This window comes from Aethalodelphis obliquidens, unplaced genomic scaffold (assembly GCF_003676395.1).
Source record: "Aethalodelphis obliquidens isolate GAN/ISIS:26980383/991018 unplaced genomic scaffold, ASM367639v1 scaffold129, whole genome shotgun sequence".
Lineage (NCBI taxonomy): Eukaryota > Metazoa > Chordata > Mammalia > Artiodactyla > Delphinidae > Aethalodelphis > Aethalodelphis obliquidens.
The window spans coordinates 1175128-1188922 of NW_020838073.1; the positions used below are offsets into that span (position 1 = coordinate 1175128).

At 55.4% G+C, this 13795-nt stretch overlaps 1 protein-coding gene across 1 annotated transcript in view; it reads left to right on the top strand.

The window, feature by feature from the left end:
- Positions 1 to 8280: 8280 nt before the first annotated feature.
- The window catches only part of GLI2 (GLI family zinc finger 2), a 183071-nt gene continuing 177556 nt past the window's right edge, over positions 8281 to 13795 (top strand). Inside the window, exon 1 of the mRNA XM_027099177.1 lies at positions 8281 to 8459. Within this exon, the coding sequence (XP_026954978.1) occupies positions 8315 to 8459 (145 nt within the window). The 5' untranslated portion in view covers positions 8281 to 8314. The remainder of the gene's footprint in view (positions 8460 to 13795) is intronic.

Sequence of the window (13795 nt, forward strand, 5' to 3'; positions counted from 1 at the left end):
TGGGGACCCTATGTTTGCAGAGCCACTGCTGCAGGGTGTTCATGGCCCTGCGGGGAAGCTTGACCGCCTTCTTAACCATGCTGGGAGTAGGGAGGATGCTCTGTGTTACAGGGGAGGGGACGGAGGCTCAGAGAGGGAAAGCCGCGTGGCTGGACACACCACTGACGTGGACTGCGCTGGCCCAAGCATCAGCGTCTCTCACTCTGGAGAGGAAAATACACACATTTTAAAAGAAGATTATTTTGTCCCTGGCCGTGAAGGGCAAGCAGAGCGTCCCCAGCTTGGCGCCGTCCTGGGGAACCCTCCCCTCACCCCCGTCCCGGTCCCTTCAGGATGGGAAAGCGAGTGTCAGTTTGATCCAGGGGGTCTGAGCCGAAGCCCATGTCTGGCTCCCTCATGCCTTCAGCATGACGGGCTAGGACGCCCTTTGCTTTCCCGTGGCTGCCCTGGCACTGTGGTGCGGACGGCTGTCCCTAGGGTCTGGAGCGCCCTTTAGAATGTCCATTTTCTAGGTGGCAACACTGAGGTGACGGGAGATGGAAAGACTCAGTCATCCACTCAGGGAGGATGTTGACGAGTCCTCGGGACCTTGGGGCCATGAGAGAGAGAGTCTGCTGCCATCTTTTTAGTTACAGTGTCGTTATAATTATCGTTACCAGAACTTCCCTGGTGGTGCAGTGATTAAGAATCCGCCTGCCAATGCAGGGAATACGGGTTCAAGCCCTGGTCCGGGGAGATCCCACATGCCGTGGAGTAACTAAGCCCATGTGCCACAACTACTGAGCCTGCGCTCTAGAGCCCGCAAGCCACAACTACTGAGCCTGCGTGCCACAACTACTAAAGCCCGTGCACCTAGAGCCTGTGCTCCGCAACAAGAGAAAACCCCTGCTCGCCGCAACTAGAGAAAGCCCGCATGCAGCAATGAAGACCCAACGCAGCCCCCCAAAAAATAATTAATTTTAAAAACCCCAATTTTTAATTATTACCTTTCATCAGTGTTGCATTGGCGACGCATTTTTCACTCCAGGAACTTTCACGTGTTTTATCTCATTTGATCACAAAAATAAGTCTATGATCAAGGCTGGCCGGGTGTTTATTATGTGTATGTGTATCCAGGGTATGTGTGTGTGTGTGTCTGTATCTCTCTACACATACGTGTATGTGTGTGTGCGTGCATGTGGTGTGTGCATCTGTATGTGACTTTGTGTGCACTTGTGGGTGGCCCTGTATGAACGTGTGACAGGGTGTATATGTGTGCCCACGCTCACACAGGTGACTGTGTACATGGTCATGGTTGTTGCTGTAGGTTGTGTGTGCTCTTCGTGTGTGCCCACGCGTGTGGGGCCCAGGCAGTGCGCCGCACGGGTGAGATCAGACAGGAGGTGAGAACACCAGGGCCCCGAGGTGGCCAGGATCGCTGGGAAGCGAGGTTTCACCTCTCTCCCAGAGGCTGATTTCGCCTGGGGAAGCTGCTCTCATTCCTGTGACTCACTCATCAGGAGAGCTCAAAGCAGCCAGCTGGTGGGATTGCAGGGTTCAGAGCGATTTGGTCATTCTCCTCTGATTATTTTTTTTAATTAATTAATTTATTTAATTTATTTATTTTTGGCTGCGTTGGGTCTTTGTTGCCGCACGTGGGCTTTCTATAGTTGTGGCGAGTGGGGGCTACTCTTCGTTCCAGAGCACGGGCTCTAGGCGCGCAGGCTTCAGTAGTTGTGGTGTGTGGTTCAGTAGTTGTGGCTTGCAGGCTCTAGAGCGCAGGCTCAGTAGTCGTGGCGCACAGGCTTAGCTGCTCCGCGGCATATGGGATCTTCCCAGACCAGGGCTCGAACCCGTGTCCCCTGCATTGGCAGGCGGATTCTTAACCACTGAGCCATCAGGGAAGACCTCTGATTATTAATTTATTCTTCAAGCCCGTCCTTTCTCTCCAAGTTCTTCATCTTTGCTGTGCTGTGGCCCCCTCCTCAGAATAATGCTGTAAATGCATAGGATAAAATGCATAGGATTGGGATGGATAAATTAGGAGTTTGGGATTAACATATACACACTACTATATTTACAATAACCAACAAGGATCTACTGTATAACACGGGGAACTCTACTCAATGTCTTGTAATAACCTTTAAGGGAAAAGAATCTCTGTGCTAAAAACCTGAAACCAGCACAACATTGTAAATCAACTATACTTCAGTAAAAAAATAAAATGCATAGGATTACGAAGGAGGCCAATTGTCCTGACTGCAGCGATCATAGGTTAATAGATGTGCTTTGCTGGCACAACTGGCAAGGTCGGGGGTGGTGTCTAATGCCGACCTTGACCTTGAGCGCAGCACCATGGTGAGCACAGGTGATGCCCCATGACGGGATGTGAGCACACCCGTGGCTTGTGCTGGTGGCAGGCTCACAGGCACTATGCCTTTTACCCACCTTCATGTCGGAGGGAAACACCAACTTCCGGTTCCAAATTAACAGAGATAAAAATACATTTATTTCCATTCATTTGCTTTAATTGGAACTTACCGATTATTTGGAAGCTGGAAGCAATCTTAGAAGCACCCCATGTAGTTTCTGCTGAACCTGCCTGTGCATCAGAAACAGCCGTGGAGCTTTTTTTTAAAGTTTGGATATTTTGCCCCCCGCCCTGTGCCTGAACCTGTGGCGTCAGAATTGGCAGGGGAAGGACCAGGAGTGTTTGCAGAGGCTCGGGATGCTGCCAGCACCCCCAGGGGTACCGAGACCCTGGGGGGCAGGGGTGCTGTGTGCAGCTCCAAATGGAAGGGAGCTTCTCCTGGCTGCAGGTCCGGTGTCCCCCCTTTCCCGGGCAGAAGCCCAGGAGCGTGGCCTCCCGGGTAACGTGGAGGTGTTGACTCTCTCCTTGCCCTGTGGGCGCTGTGCTCTCAGCCCCTCTTGTTCTGGAACCTTTTGTGGAGCCCATGGGCAGTCCGCCAGCATATCCCACAGGCCGCCAGCTGAGGTCTGGGGACCCGAGGCCCCGCTCTGCTGTCCCCAGCTGGGCTTCCTGGGACCCTGGGCGCCTGGTGTTTACCCAGAAATTGTGCTAATTCCGGTAATTCCTGTGACTTACGCAGCCTCTCGGCTCTGTCTGCTGCTTTCCTCTCCTGGAAGGGAGGGGGAGGGGGAGGGCCGTGGCTGATGTGTGGAAAACGAGGCCTGTGACGCAGTGGTCCCTGCAGGGGACACCCCGCACCCCGACTGGGTCAGCTCCCCATGGGCGCTCGTGGAAGCCCAGGCACTCCCGGGCCCACTGCTGTCTGAATACATCCCCTCCCTGCTACTCTGTCCAGCTGGTCCTGGGGTGGCCTCGCTCTGAGGCTTCGGGCAGCATTCCAGCCAGAGGACCTGGCTCTAGACCTGGGCCCTCTCCCTCCGTGGAGAGTGGCTTTGGGCAGCTCACCTCTTCCTCTGCAAGAATCGGGAGGATGCCGTTCCCTCTGACAACGTGGCGGGGCGGGGGGGATGCTGGCGTGAGGCAGCTGAACCTCTTTTTGGCCCTGGCATCCCTGATGCTAAAGTTCAAGGATTCTGAGTTGCCGGCCTCAATTTCCCATCTGCCTTCGGGGATGCTTCCCAGCAGCCTGGGTTTGGTCACTTGGGCCGACCCTGTGGGTGCCTTGAGTCCTGTCCTGGTTTCTGGTCCTTCAAGCCTGCTGCCCTCCGGATGCTGGCCTGGTTCCCTGGACCCATCCTGTCCCATCAGCAAGGGGTCTGAGCACATGCTCAGCTGGACTTGGGGACCCAGGGGCGCGAGGCCTGGCCCTGGCCTGGAGGAGGTCATGGTTGAGCGGGGAGCCAGGTGGGTACATAGCAGGTTTTGGCCAGGCTATGTGAGAGGGGCCAGACCCGGGGGAAGGACACCCAGTTTGTTTGGGGTGGAAGCCAGCTCCCGGCCTTCTGCAGTGTGAGGCACGAAGCTGATTGTCCGTAAAGAATTCTGCAATGAGGAGTTAGGGGAAGAATGTACAATTGCCAACTCCTCCCCCTGCGTCCTGGTCAGCCTCAGTGGACGGTGCCACCCGCAGGGGCATGGTGTTGGCAGGCGGTCCTGGACAGAGCCTCAGCTTTTGCCTATCCATCGGCTGGTGGTCCCCGTCCACCAGTCTCGCTTCCTTGGGTGCAGCACTAGGACAGGGCCTGTGTCGAATCCTCCTGGGCTTCTGGCATAGGGTTCCTCACACTCAACAGGCACCTCAATGATGCCAGGGAATTCTGGGGCAAATCCCTTTGCACTGCAGGGTCCTCACTCGAAGGACAGCTCTCTGTGATGCTCCAGTGTACAGCTTTGGGGCCAGACAGCCTGGGTTCAAGGTCTGGCACAGCCACTTTTAAGCTGTGTGTCTTTGGACAAGTTATCAACCTCTCTGAGCATTGGTTTCTTCCTATGTAAAGTGTCGTGAGGATTAAATGAACTCACTCTTGCAAAGAGCTTGGCACCTGGTAAATGCTTGTTCAAGGTTTGTCGTTCCAGCTATCATTTTGATTTTTGTCCTTACTTCCAAATTCAAGGTGTGTTTCAAAGTTGAGCCTAAATTCCTTCACCTGAGCTTCTTGGGAAGAAAACCCAGATTGTTCACAAAATCACTCGTATTTCCAAGAGCTGTGATTTTCTGCCTCAGAGGTGCACAGTCCTTGCCCGGCATTCCTGAGCTGTTGCTCCATGCCAGCCTGAGTGGGGAGCAGCTCCGGACCTGGTGGTGATGATGAATACAGATGGGGGTGATGGGATGCTGTAGGGATCTGGAAGCAGAAGTGACCTTGATTGGGGAGGAGCTGGGGGCCTTCCCAGAGGAAGTGACGTCTGAGTGGCATCTTGAAGGAAGAGTAGGAGTCCATCACACAGAAAAGGGTGAAGGGTTTCTGGTGGGTGTTCCAGGGTCAGGGCTGGCTGCTTGTGAAGGGTGCGGGGGTGTGGGGGGAGATGAGGCTGCAGGTAGACCCAGGAAGGCTTTGCCTGAAGGCCCCAGGGGCTCAGCGAGGCCTTGGCCAGACTTGGTTCGGGGAAGGTGCCTGGCTGTAGGGTAGAGGGGGACCTGGAGGGGGACCAGGACCCAGAAGGGAAGGATGCCTGGCAGAGCAGCCAGCTGGGAGAGGCCCCGCAGGCCAGGTGCTTTGCGGGTGAACTGATGGGAATCGCAGCTGATCAGATGGGGGGGTGAGGATGGGGTGGGACGGTGGCCCAAAGTGCCGGCCAGGTGGATGGGAGGGTGGCCCCTGCGGCCAGGCTAAGGGGGCAGAGAAGGTGGAGCAGGCGTGGCCCAGGGGCTGTTGCTGGTGGCCGCTCAGCCAGCCAGCCTCTTACAGCACAGATTATACAAATAGGCTTAAAGGATCAGCTGGCGATCCCGAAATCTCCAAGCCAGAGGAAACCTTATAACTCACCAGAATCCTCAGGGAGATTTCCCTGTCCTTCATCTATCTTGGGGTTTCTGGACAGGGGTTTTGAAAGACTGGAAACCATACAGTCTGGTGGGTGAGGTAAATCCGGGAGGTCCAGAGCTTGGGCTGTTCGCTTAGCAGGCTGGCCAGGCTGCAGCCACCTCTGGCTTCACACCCATCACTCTTGTATACTCCCGCTTTTTGCTTAGAAAACCATGAGAGTATCGTGCAGACTTTTAAAAGGTGAGGTTCTGGGGCCTGCAGATGTAAGATTTGCAGCCGCCGGGGATGGAGCTGACCATCGCCTTTGGTTTCTGCCACCCGCGATCCACGGGCTCTGCCCAGAACCCTCTCCTCCCACCAGCGTGCAGACCCACCTGCCTTCCTTCTGAAACAGCAGCTGATCTTCTTTTCATGGCAAAGATTCCTGACTAAATGTCTGTGCCTCTGTCTCTCCCTGAGCCCACCTGGGCCCTGGTCACCACCGTGCAGCGCCGGGGCCTCTTAGAGCCTGTGATGGAGATAATCCTTCCTGGCATTTCTTGCTTGGGTTGGACTCCTGGCCCCACACTCTCCTGGTGATTTTACTTTCTCTTCCTTCCTGCTCCTTCATCCCTGCTCACTTCCTTGGCTGGTTTCTCTTCTCCCTCCTGGAAATGTTGGAACGCCCCGTGTCTCGTTCTGGAACTTTCTCTACTTCTTCCCTCCGCCCTCTCCCTTGGAGATCTTGCCCTGTGGCTGCCATATTCCCATCTCTAGCCTCTGCCTCTCCCCAAGCTCTGCCTTGCATTTCCAACAGTCTTGCTTATCTTTAAAAAAAATTTTTTTTTAAACCTTTTTATTTTCTGTTGGAGGAGAGTTGATTAACAATGTTGTGATACACTAAAGTGACTCAGTTATACATAATACATGTATCTATTCTTTTTCAAATTCTTTTCCTATTGGGGTGGTTACATAGTATTGAACAGAGTTCCCTGTGCTACACAGTAGGCCTTTGTTGGTGATCCATTTTAAACACAGCCGTGTGTACATGTCAATCCCAAACTCCCTAAGTACCCCTTCCCCCCACCATTCCTCCCTGGTAACCATAGGTTCGTTCTCTAAGTCTGTGAGTCTGTTTCTGTTTTGTAAATAAGTTCATTTGTATCATTTTATAGATTCCACATATAAGCTATACCTTTCTCTTTACATGATATTTTTCTTTCTCTGTCTGACTTACTTCACTCACTATGACATTCTCCAGGAATATTACTCAGCCATTAAAAAGAATGAAATAATGCCATTTGCAAAAAAGTTTTATTGAAGTATAGTTGATGTACAACATTGTGTTAATTTCTGCTGTACAGCAAAGTTATTCAGTTTTACATATATTTTCTTTTTCACATTCTTTTCCATTATGGTTTATCACAGGTTATTGAATAGAGTTCCCTGTGCTCTACAGTAGGTCCTTCCTGTTTCAGTCTCTGCATGTCTTAATAGGCGTCTCAGACTTAACACGGCCCAGACCCAGCTCCTGGTTTTTGCCCCCAAACCTGCTTCTCACCCACTGTGCTCCATCCCAGCAAACAGCCCCACCGTGCAATCGTCCAAGTGCTCAGTGGAAAATCGGAGCCATCTTTGACACTACCCCCATTCTTTTAAGAAAATTGGCTTTCACATGTCTGTTCCGTAATATTTGATACAAATACTGAATTAGCAGCATCTGCACTTGATGAAGCATCAGTTAGTAAAACGCTTGCTTGTGGCCCACCAGCCAGCTGGAGATGGAGCGTTACCTGGGCCCCGCATCCCCCGGGTTCCTCTCTCGTAACCCACGACGACTCCGCTTTCTAGCACACCCCACATCCAGGCCCGAGCAAGGCCTGTGGACTCTGCCTTCAGAGCCACTGTCCTTTTAACTCAGACAACCAATATCTCCCCAGGTCACTGCAGTCGTGCGCCATCCCCCAAATCTGCCCTCCGTACACTGGCAGAGTGACCCCTTTGTACTGTGAGTCCTGTCGTACCCCCCTTCTGCTCAAAACCCTCCAGGGCTGGCACTCACCTTCCTGCTGCTCCTTCAACAAGTCAGCCTCCTTCCTGCCAGGCCCGCGGCTCCCGCCCCTGCCCTCTGGCTGCCGTGGGCTCCCTCAGACCCTCATGTGGCATCTCATCCCTTCCTCAGAGAAGCAGACCAGCAGCCCCCCTGCCCTTCCCACCCCGCTCTATCCTGCCCGTCTGCTTTCTTTCCTTGTCTCTCACTAATGAGAGACAAAATATACATTTATCTTCCCCTTTACTTATTATGTCTCCCAAGTAGGATGTAAACTCTGTGGGTTGTATCTTCGGCACCAGGCACAATGCTTGATGCATAACAGGGGCTTGAAGAGCTATTGACTGAACCTGTGCGAGTGCGTAAATGGTGAAAACTCTGTGGAATGCAGGAATGAACGAATGAATGAAAGAATGAACAAACATACACGTGAGTGAGTGAAAGGTGGAGCCGGTGAGCTGCAAAGAAACGGGAGAATGGGGGCTTTCCTCTGAGGACCGCCAAGTCGCGGTTTCTGTATTGATTTTTCTCGTCCTGTGAGGCTGAGATGAGGGGCATCACTTGCTGACCTCATTTCTCAAGGTGGTTCTTGCTAGTTGCCACGCACAGTACTAGGAACTTGTTGCATAGATTTGGAAAATCGGGGGTAACAGGCAGTGAAAAACGCTCGGCTGTGGTCCGTGAGGTCGTTCAGAAGACCAGATGAATCTCAGAACGAAGAATTCTCAAAATTAATTAAACCCTCCTTCGCAATGATCAGAGAAGGAGCGCGTGGCGGCAGCGGGTGGGAATCTGCGTCGGCGCGTCCCGGCTGGGTCTGGGGGCCGCATTGGTGAGTGTCTTTGTCTCCTCCTCCAGGGCTGCCACCCAGGACTATGCGTGGCTAGGATGGAGACGTCCGCCTCAGCCACGGCCACGGACAAGAAAGAAGCCAAAAGTGGGATCCTGGAGGGCGTCGCTTTCCCCGACCCCGGCAGGAAGGCCTCGGCCCTCGCGGTGGCCACTGCGGCGGCCGCGGTAGCCACCCAAGGAGGTACTTTCTGTTCTGCATGGTTGGCGGGGGGTGTTTTTCATGAGCCCGTTCGGACTGAATGAGACGGGAGGCCGATGTCATCGGGCAGCCATGCGGGGTTTATGGGGGAGCAAGAGGGCGCCCCAGCTTTGGGGACCCCAGGCACCAGGACGGATGCCTGTGGGTGGATCTCGAAGGTCCAGCCACTCCCAGTCGGGGGGTTTGGGCATCTCAGGCTCCAGCAGGAGAAGGGGAGGGGAGGCAAGGGAGGCTCGGGGCTGTGGGGCAGCCCTGGGGTGCATTCTGTCGGCACAGATGTGCCAAAGAGGCTGCTGGTTGCCTCCGGCCTGCCAAGGGCTATTTTGGAAAGTAATTGTCTCCTGATCCTTTCTGGCTGTAATTAGAGGGTCAGGTACAGAATTTAGCATCCTTAGGTGAATTTCTGGCCAACTTAATTATAACAGAAGGACCCCCCGAGCCACAGCCTCTCATTTTACTGCCCCGAAGAGAAATAGTCTCTGGTTTCCACTGGTCCGTGCCAGCATCCCGTTGGGAAAGCTTGGCGGGAAGACGAGACCTCCCCTTGTGTCTGCGCGGTCCATCTGGAGGCCACAAAACTATTTCTGTCTCCGAGGAATGGAGAGACTTAGATTTCTTTTCTTCCCCTTTTTATTCAAGTGCATTTAGTCATGCCCTGTTGCTCTCGCCGCTGAAGCACAGCTCCCAGAGCAGCGGGGGAAATGCGCCTTCGCCGGGGTGGGGTGTGAGTGCCGGCCGCGCCACTCACATGTTGATGTCTGCAGGTCGCGGGGGGCTTTGTTCAAGTGCAGACCCCCAGTCGGTGAGTCGGGGCGAGGCTGAGTTTCTGAAATTCTAACCAGCGCTCGGATGATGCTGGGACAGCCAGTCCACAGGCCGTGCTGGGTGCGGCCTAGGGCCAGAGTGCAGGGATTCGGAAGGACACTCAGAGAGGGTAGGAGTCATTGTTTCCAAGAGCGAACTGGAGGCCCTCTGGTTCATTGTTACTACACTGTTTCTATTCCCCCCCCCACCACCCGTGATTCTCAGTTGGAGGTCATTATCAGGATGTGGGGCCCAAGCCAGGACGGGGCGAGCCCAGGCCAACCTTCGGGTGTTAGGACTCCTGCTCTGCGTGACCCCCCTTGACCCCCGTCCCTGCTAGGAGCCGGGCTCTCTAGGCCCTCCCTCTGTGAGGGTGGAGGAAGGAGCCAAAGCCCAGGGTGGACCACGTGCAGGTGGTGTCGGGAGTCAGGGGATGGAAGGCCCAGGGTGGGGGTCTGGCGGTGGTCCCAGGGCTGGCTTGTCCCGGGCCTGGCTGGGTCTGCACGTGGTCTGTTCCTTCTCCTGGGTCAGGGCCCACCCTGGCCTGTGGCGACACCTCAAGCCGTCCCTCTGCCTGATGCAGAGGCGCCTGGGCCTCTGAGGCCTGAGTGGCCTCGGTGCCTCTCTGACCCGCCGCCGGGCCCTCAGCTGTCCCCGCCTCGGCCTCTCCCTAGCCCGGACCCTAACCCTCTCTGGAGCCATCAGTGCATCGTGAGCTGCCACGCAGCCCAATTCACTGCCACGTCCTGTAGCCGAGAGCAGACTCGTGGTCATTAGAGAGAAATGAGGGCATGATTGGGAAGGAAGTCCTCTAGCATCAGACCTGGCTATCAGCAATGGGGCAGTAATCTCAGATGCTTGAGGGGGTCTTGGTCTCGGGGGGCAGGCCACGGGCCTACAGCTTGGGGTGCAGCCGCTCCCTGGAGGTACCCGACCTCGCTCTACTCGCCCCCTAAGGATGCGGTCCTGCCCACCCCGCAGGCCCCGTCCCCTCCTTGCCCGACCCCAGAGGAGCGCTTGACTGGTGAGGTTCCTACGCTGGGTGGATGTGGCCCTCAGCCCAGTCGCCCAGGACAGGTGGCACGTTGTCATCAGAGCGAGTTAGGTACGTCCCTTGCTCCCTGTAGCACTCTCTGGACAGCTCATTTGGGAAGGGCTGTCCTGCAGTCAGGGCAGAGCAGGTGGCATCTGGAGCGGGTTCCCTGGGGCTGGGGGACCGTGACGTCCGCGTTCTGCAGGTGGGGCAAGGTAGGCCGGTGGTGCAGCCCCGAGTCGCTGGCCTGGGTCCCCGTTCCAGCCCAGGCCCGGTCCCGGTGTGGCAGGCCATTCCCTCCTCTGGGTCTCGTGTTCCTAATCTGTGTTGTGGGGACGTTTGGCAGATGTGATTCCAAGTCTGTGTGATGTCGTGACGTCGGATCTTACCCCTGCGGGCAGAGGTGCTGTGAGCAAGCCTCCTCTTTTACGCAGCAAACCGGAGACAGCCCCAAGGAGCCTCCGCTGTGGGCCCCTCTGCCCGCAGGGGCGTAGGCCTGTGGACAGGTGCGATGTGGTGCCCGGCAGCACAAGGGGATTCGTGCGTGTCCCCCACACGGAGGTCCTCTCAGGGCCAGGATGTTTGCACTCTGCTCTGGAGCTCAGCACTCGGCACCAGGCCTGGCAGGAGGCAGTGCCTGAGGGTCCCCTGTGGCCCTGAGTGACGTCAGGGGAAGGTGGCCTTGGTGAGGCGCTGGCCGGAGGCGGGGGGAGCTCAGCCTGCCGGCGTGGGGAGCTCAGCCCACCGGCGTGGGGCTGGTGGGAAGGACAGGGAGGCTGCACAGAGGCCTGGGAGAGGGGCAGTGCTGCCCGGTGCACGCTGGGCTGGGGCAGGGGTGCGGGGAGCTGAGAGCTGCCTGTCCAGGGCCCTGTCCCTGAGTTGTTTCTGGAAGAGATGGGGTAACAGTCCTGGTCTGCGAGGCCTGTTTGCTGAGGCAGGGGCAGGACTGAGCTCATTCCCTGTGGCTGAGCGGGTGACCACTCACTCGGACACCTGGCCCTCCTGACACCCAGTTTATCCCTTCCGAGTCCACAAGATCGTCCCCATGATTCTGCACCGTGGTTTGCAGCTTTCCCGGAAAGAAAGGATGGCTTACGCAAGCTCAGTGTTCCCGGGCCTGTTACACATCTGTCCAGAGTAGGGGGAGTCCTGTCTGAGGATGTCGGTAAGGAATGCAAAAGGGCCAGACCCTGTGAACTGGTGAGGCAGTGATCACCCACCTCTGCAAGGTGCCCAGAGGTGGGAGGTACCCTGTCTTGCAGGCCAGCTTCTGACCCCTCATCTGCCCCCTGCCAAGTGCCACTGGTTCCGGGAGCTTCAATCCCATCCCTGGAATTGTAGGACTTTGGTTCTAAGACTGAGCATACCTTTAGGCAGAAAGATTTCATTACTACGTTATTTGTAACTGTGAACATTTGGAAACAACCGAAGTGTTCAGTGATAGGGGATTGATTACTCAAACTGTGGGACGGCTGTTGAATGGAACATTATGTAGACCCTGAAAATGTTAATCAAGACTTTATCATAAGGGGGGGATGTGTCTGTATTCTAATATTAAAGTGTGAAAAAGCAGGATGCAAATTATATCTCACCTCTGTTGTTACCAACCAGGGTTCTTGGCCTTCCCCAATCAACTGAAATTGACTAGAGGCCAGACAGGAAATTCAGGCAAGGCTTTATCGGGGCCCTGCTGTAGCAGGGAGGGGGGAGCGGGAAAAAGCAACAGGTTCCCTTGCTTGCTGTGGGGGCGAGCTTGTTCTTTATATGGAGTGAGGGTAGGGGTCTTCCAGGGGTCCGGCTGGGGTGGCTTAGGCGCTCTGCCCACCCCCTTGGTGGTGCTGCGTGCAGGGGGCGTGCGCAGGACCCTCCTGTTGCTCCCAGCTCTTCAGAAGGGGCAGTTGGGTTTCTTTGGTCTTTTTGTATCTTGTTGTCCATAATTTGCCCCAGCTGGGCATGCACGGGGTTATTTTTAGTCCCTTATAGTTTCTTTGTATCTGTTGCTCCAGGAGACGTCTGTCCAGGTGCAGGCACCGCAGCAAAGGGTCCCAGGTCCCAGGTCCCAGCCTGTCCATCCCAACTTTATAGTTCATAGAGGTGCCCTCACCAGTGGTTGTCCAGATGTTGGGACTCGGGGTGGTGTACATTGCACATAGGAAACGCATCCCTTTGGTTCCTAAGGACCTTCAGCCTTCTAGAACCCACTATTAGAATGTCAGTGAAGGGAACTGCCTGGCGGTCCGGTGATGAGGGCTCAGCGCTTTCACTGCTGGGGCCCTGGCTTCGATCCCTGGTCAGGGAACTAAGATCCCCCAAGCCGCGTGGCGTGGCCAAAAAAAAAGTAAGGTGCGCCGGACCCAGACTGTGCTGACTTGGGAGAGCCAAGTGTACACTCTCTCCTTCTGTCTCTGCCATCTGTGACCTTAGGTAGGTCACTTGACCTTGCCGTGGTCGGAGTATTTGCACCATGAAAACTGGCAAACCCATGGACATATATACACTACCAAGCATAAAGTGGATAGCTAGTGGGAAGCAGCCGCGTAGCACAGGGAGATCAGCTTGGTGCTTTGTGACCACCTGGAGGGGGGATAGGGAGGGTGGGAGGGAGGGATACGCAGGAGGGAAGAGATATGAGAACATGTGTATATGTATAACTGATTCACTTTGTTATAAAGCAGAAACTAACACACCATTGTAAAGCAATTATACTCCAATAAAGATGTTAAAAAAAAAATTGGCAAACCCTACGCATCAGGGCTGCCTCAGCCCCCTCTCCTCTCCCAGAGCCTGTTGTTAAATTCCGCCCAGCACATGACTGATCATATCTGGAGACTCACTCAGCTTCCTTGGCCCTGTTTGGAATGAGAAAGGGAGTAAGGGTCCAGAGCGAGGAGGTGGGCGATGAAGGAGGTGGGCGTCCCTGGTGGCAAAGCTTGGAAAGGACACGCAGGGTGTCCTGGGTGTCGGGCTGGGGTCGGGGGGTGGCCGGCACGTCTAATTCATGGGCGGTCAGAGCCTCTCCGTGTGTAGGTGGGACCGAGATGAGGTGGGGCAGGGACTTGCCCAAGGCCACCTGCTGCTTCCACGGAGAGCGGAGTCTGGGGCTCAGGGCTCCTGCCTCTCCCACGCTGAGCATCTCCTTCCTGAATCTGCTTTGAGATCATGATTTTAGATTGTTCGTGGGTGATTTGGGTCTTAAAGCCCAGCCTGCCGGTACCGTGTGTGGGCGTCCAGCCTCTGCACCAGCCCTGGACAGGTCTCATCTGTCACCATCCTTGTCATTCCGACAGGCTAAGAGCGCCTGCTCCCCTCCAGCTCTTGGAGGTCTGGGGCTGTGACTTCTTTGCAGGAGGACCTTTTTAAAAGTCTCCTGGCTCGCCCGGCCTCATGAGGCTAGACGTGGTCGGGGCTGGGTGTTTCCACCGAGAGTCCCTACCTACCTGGCCATGATGTGCATCAGAAACACCTTTGCATTGCAGGGCTG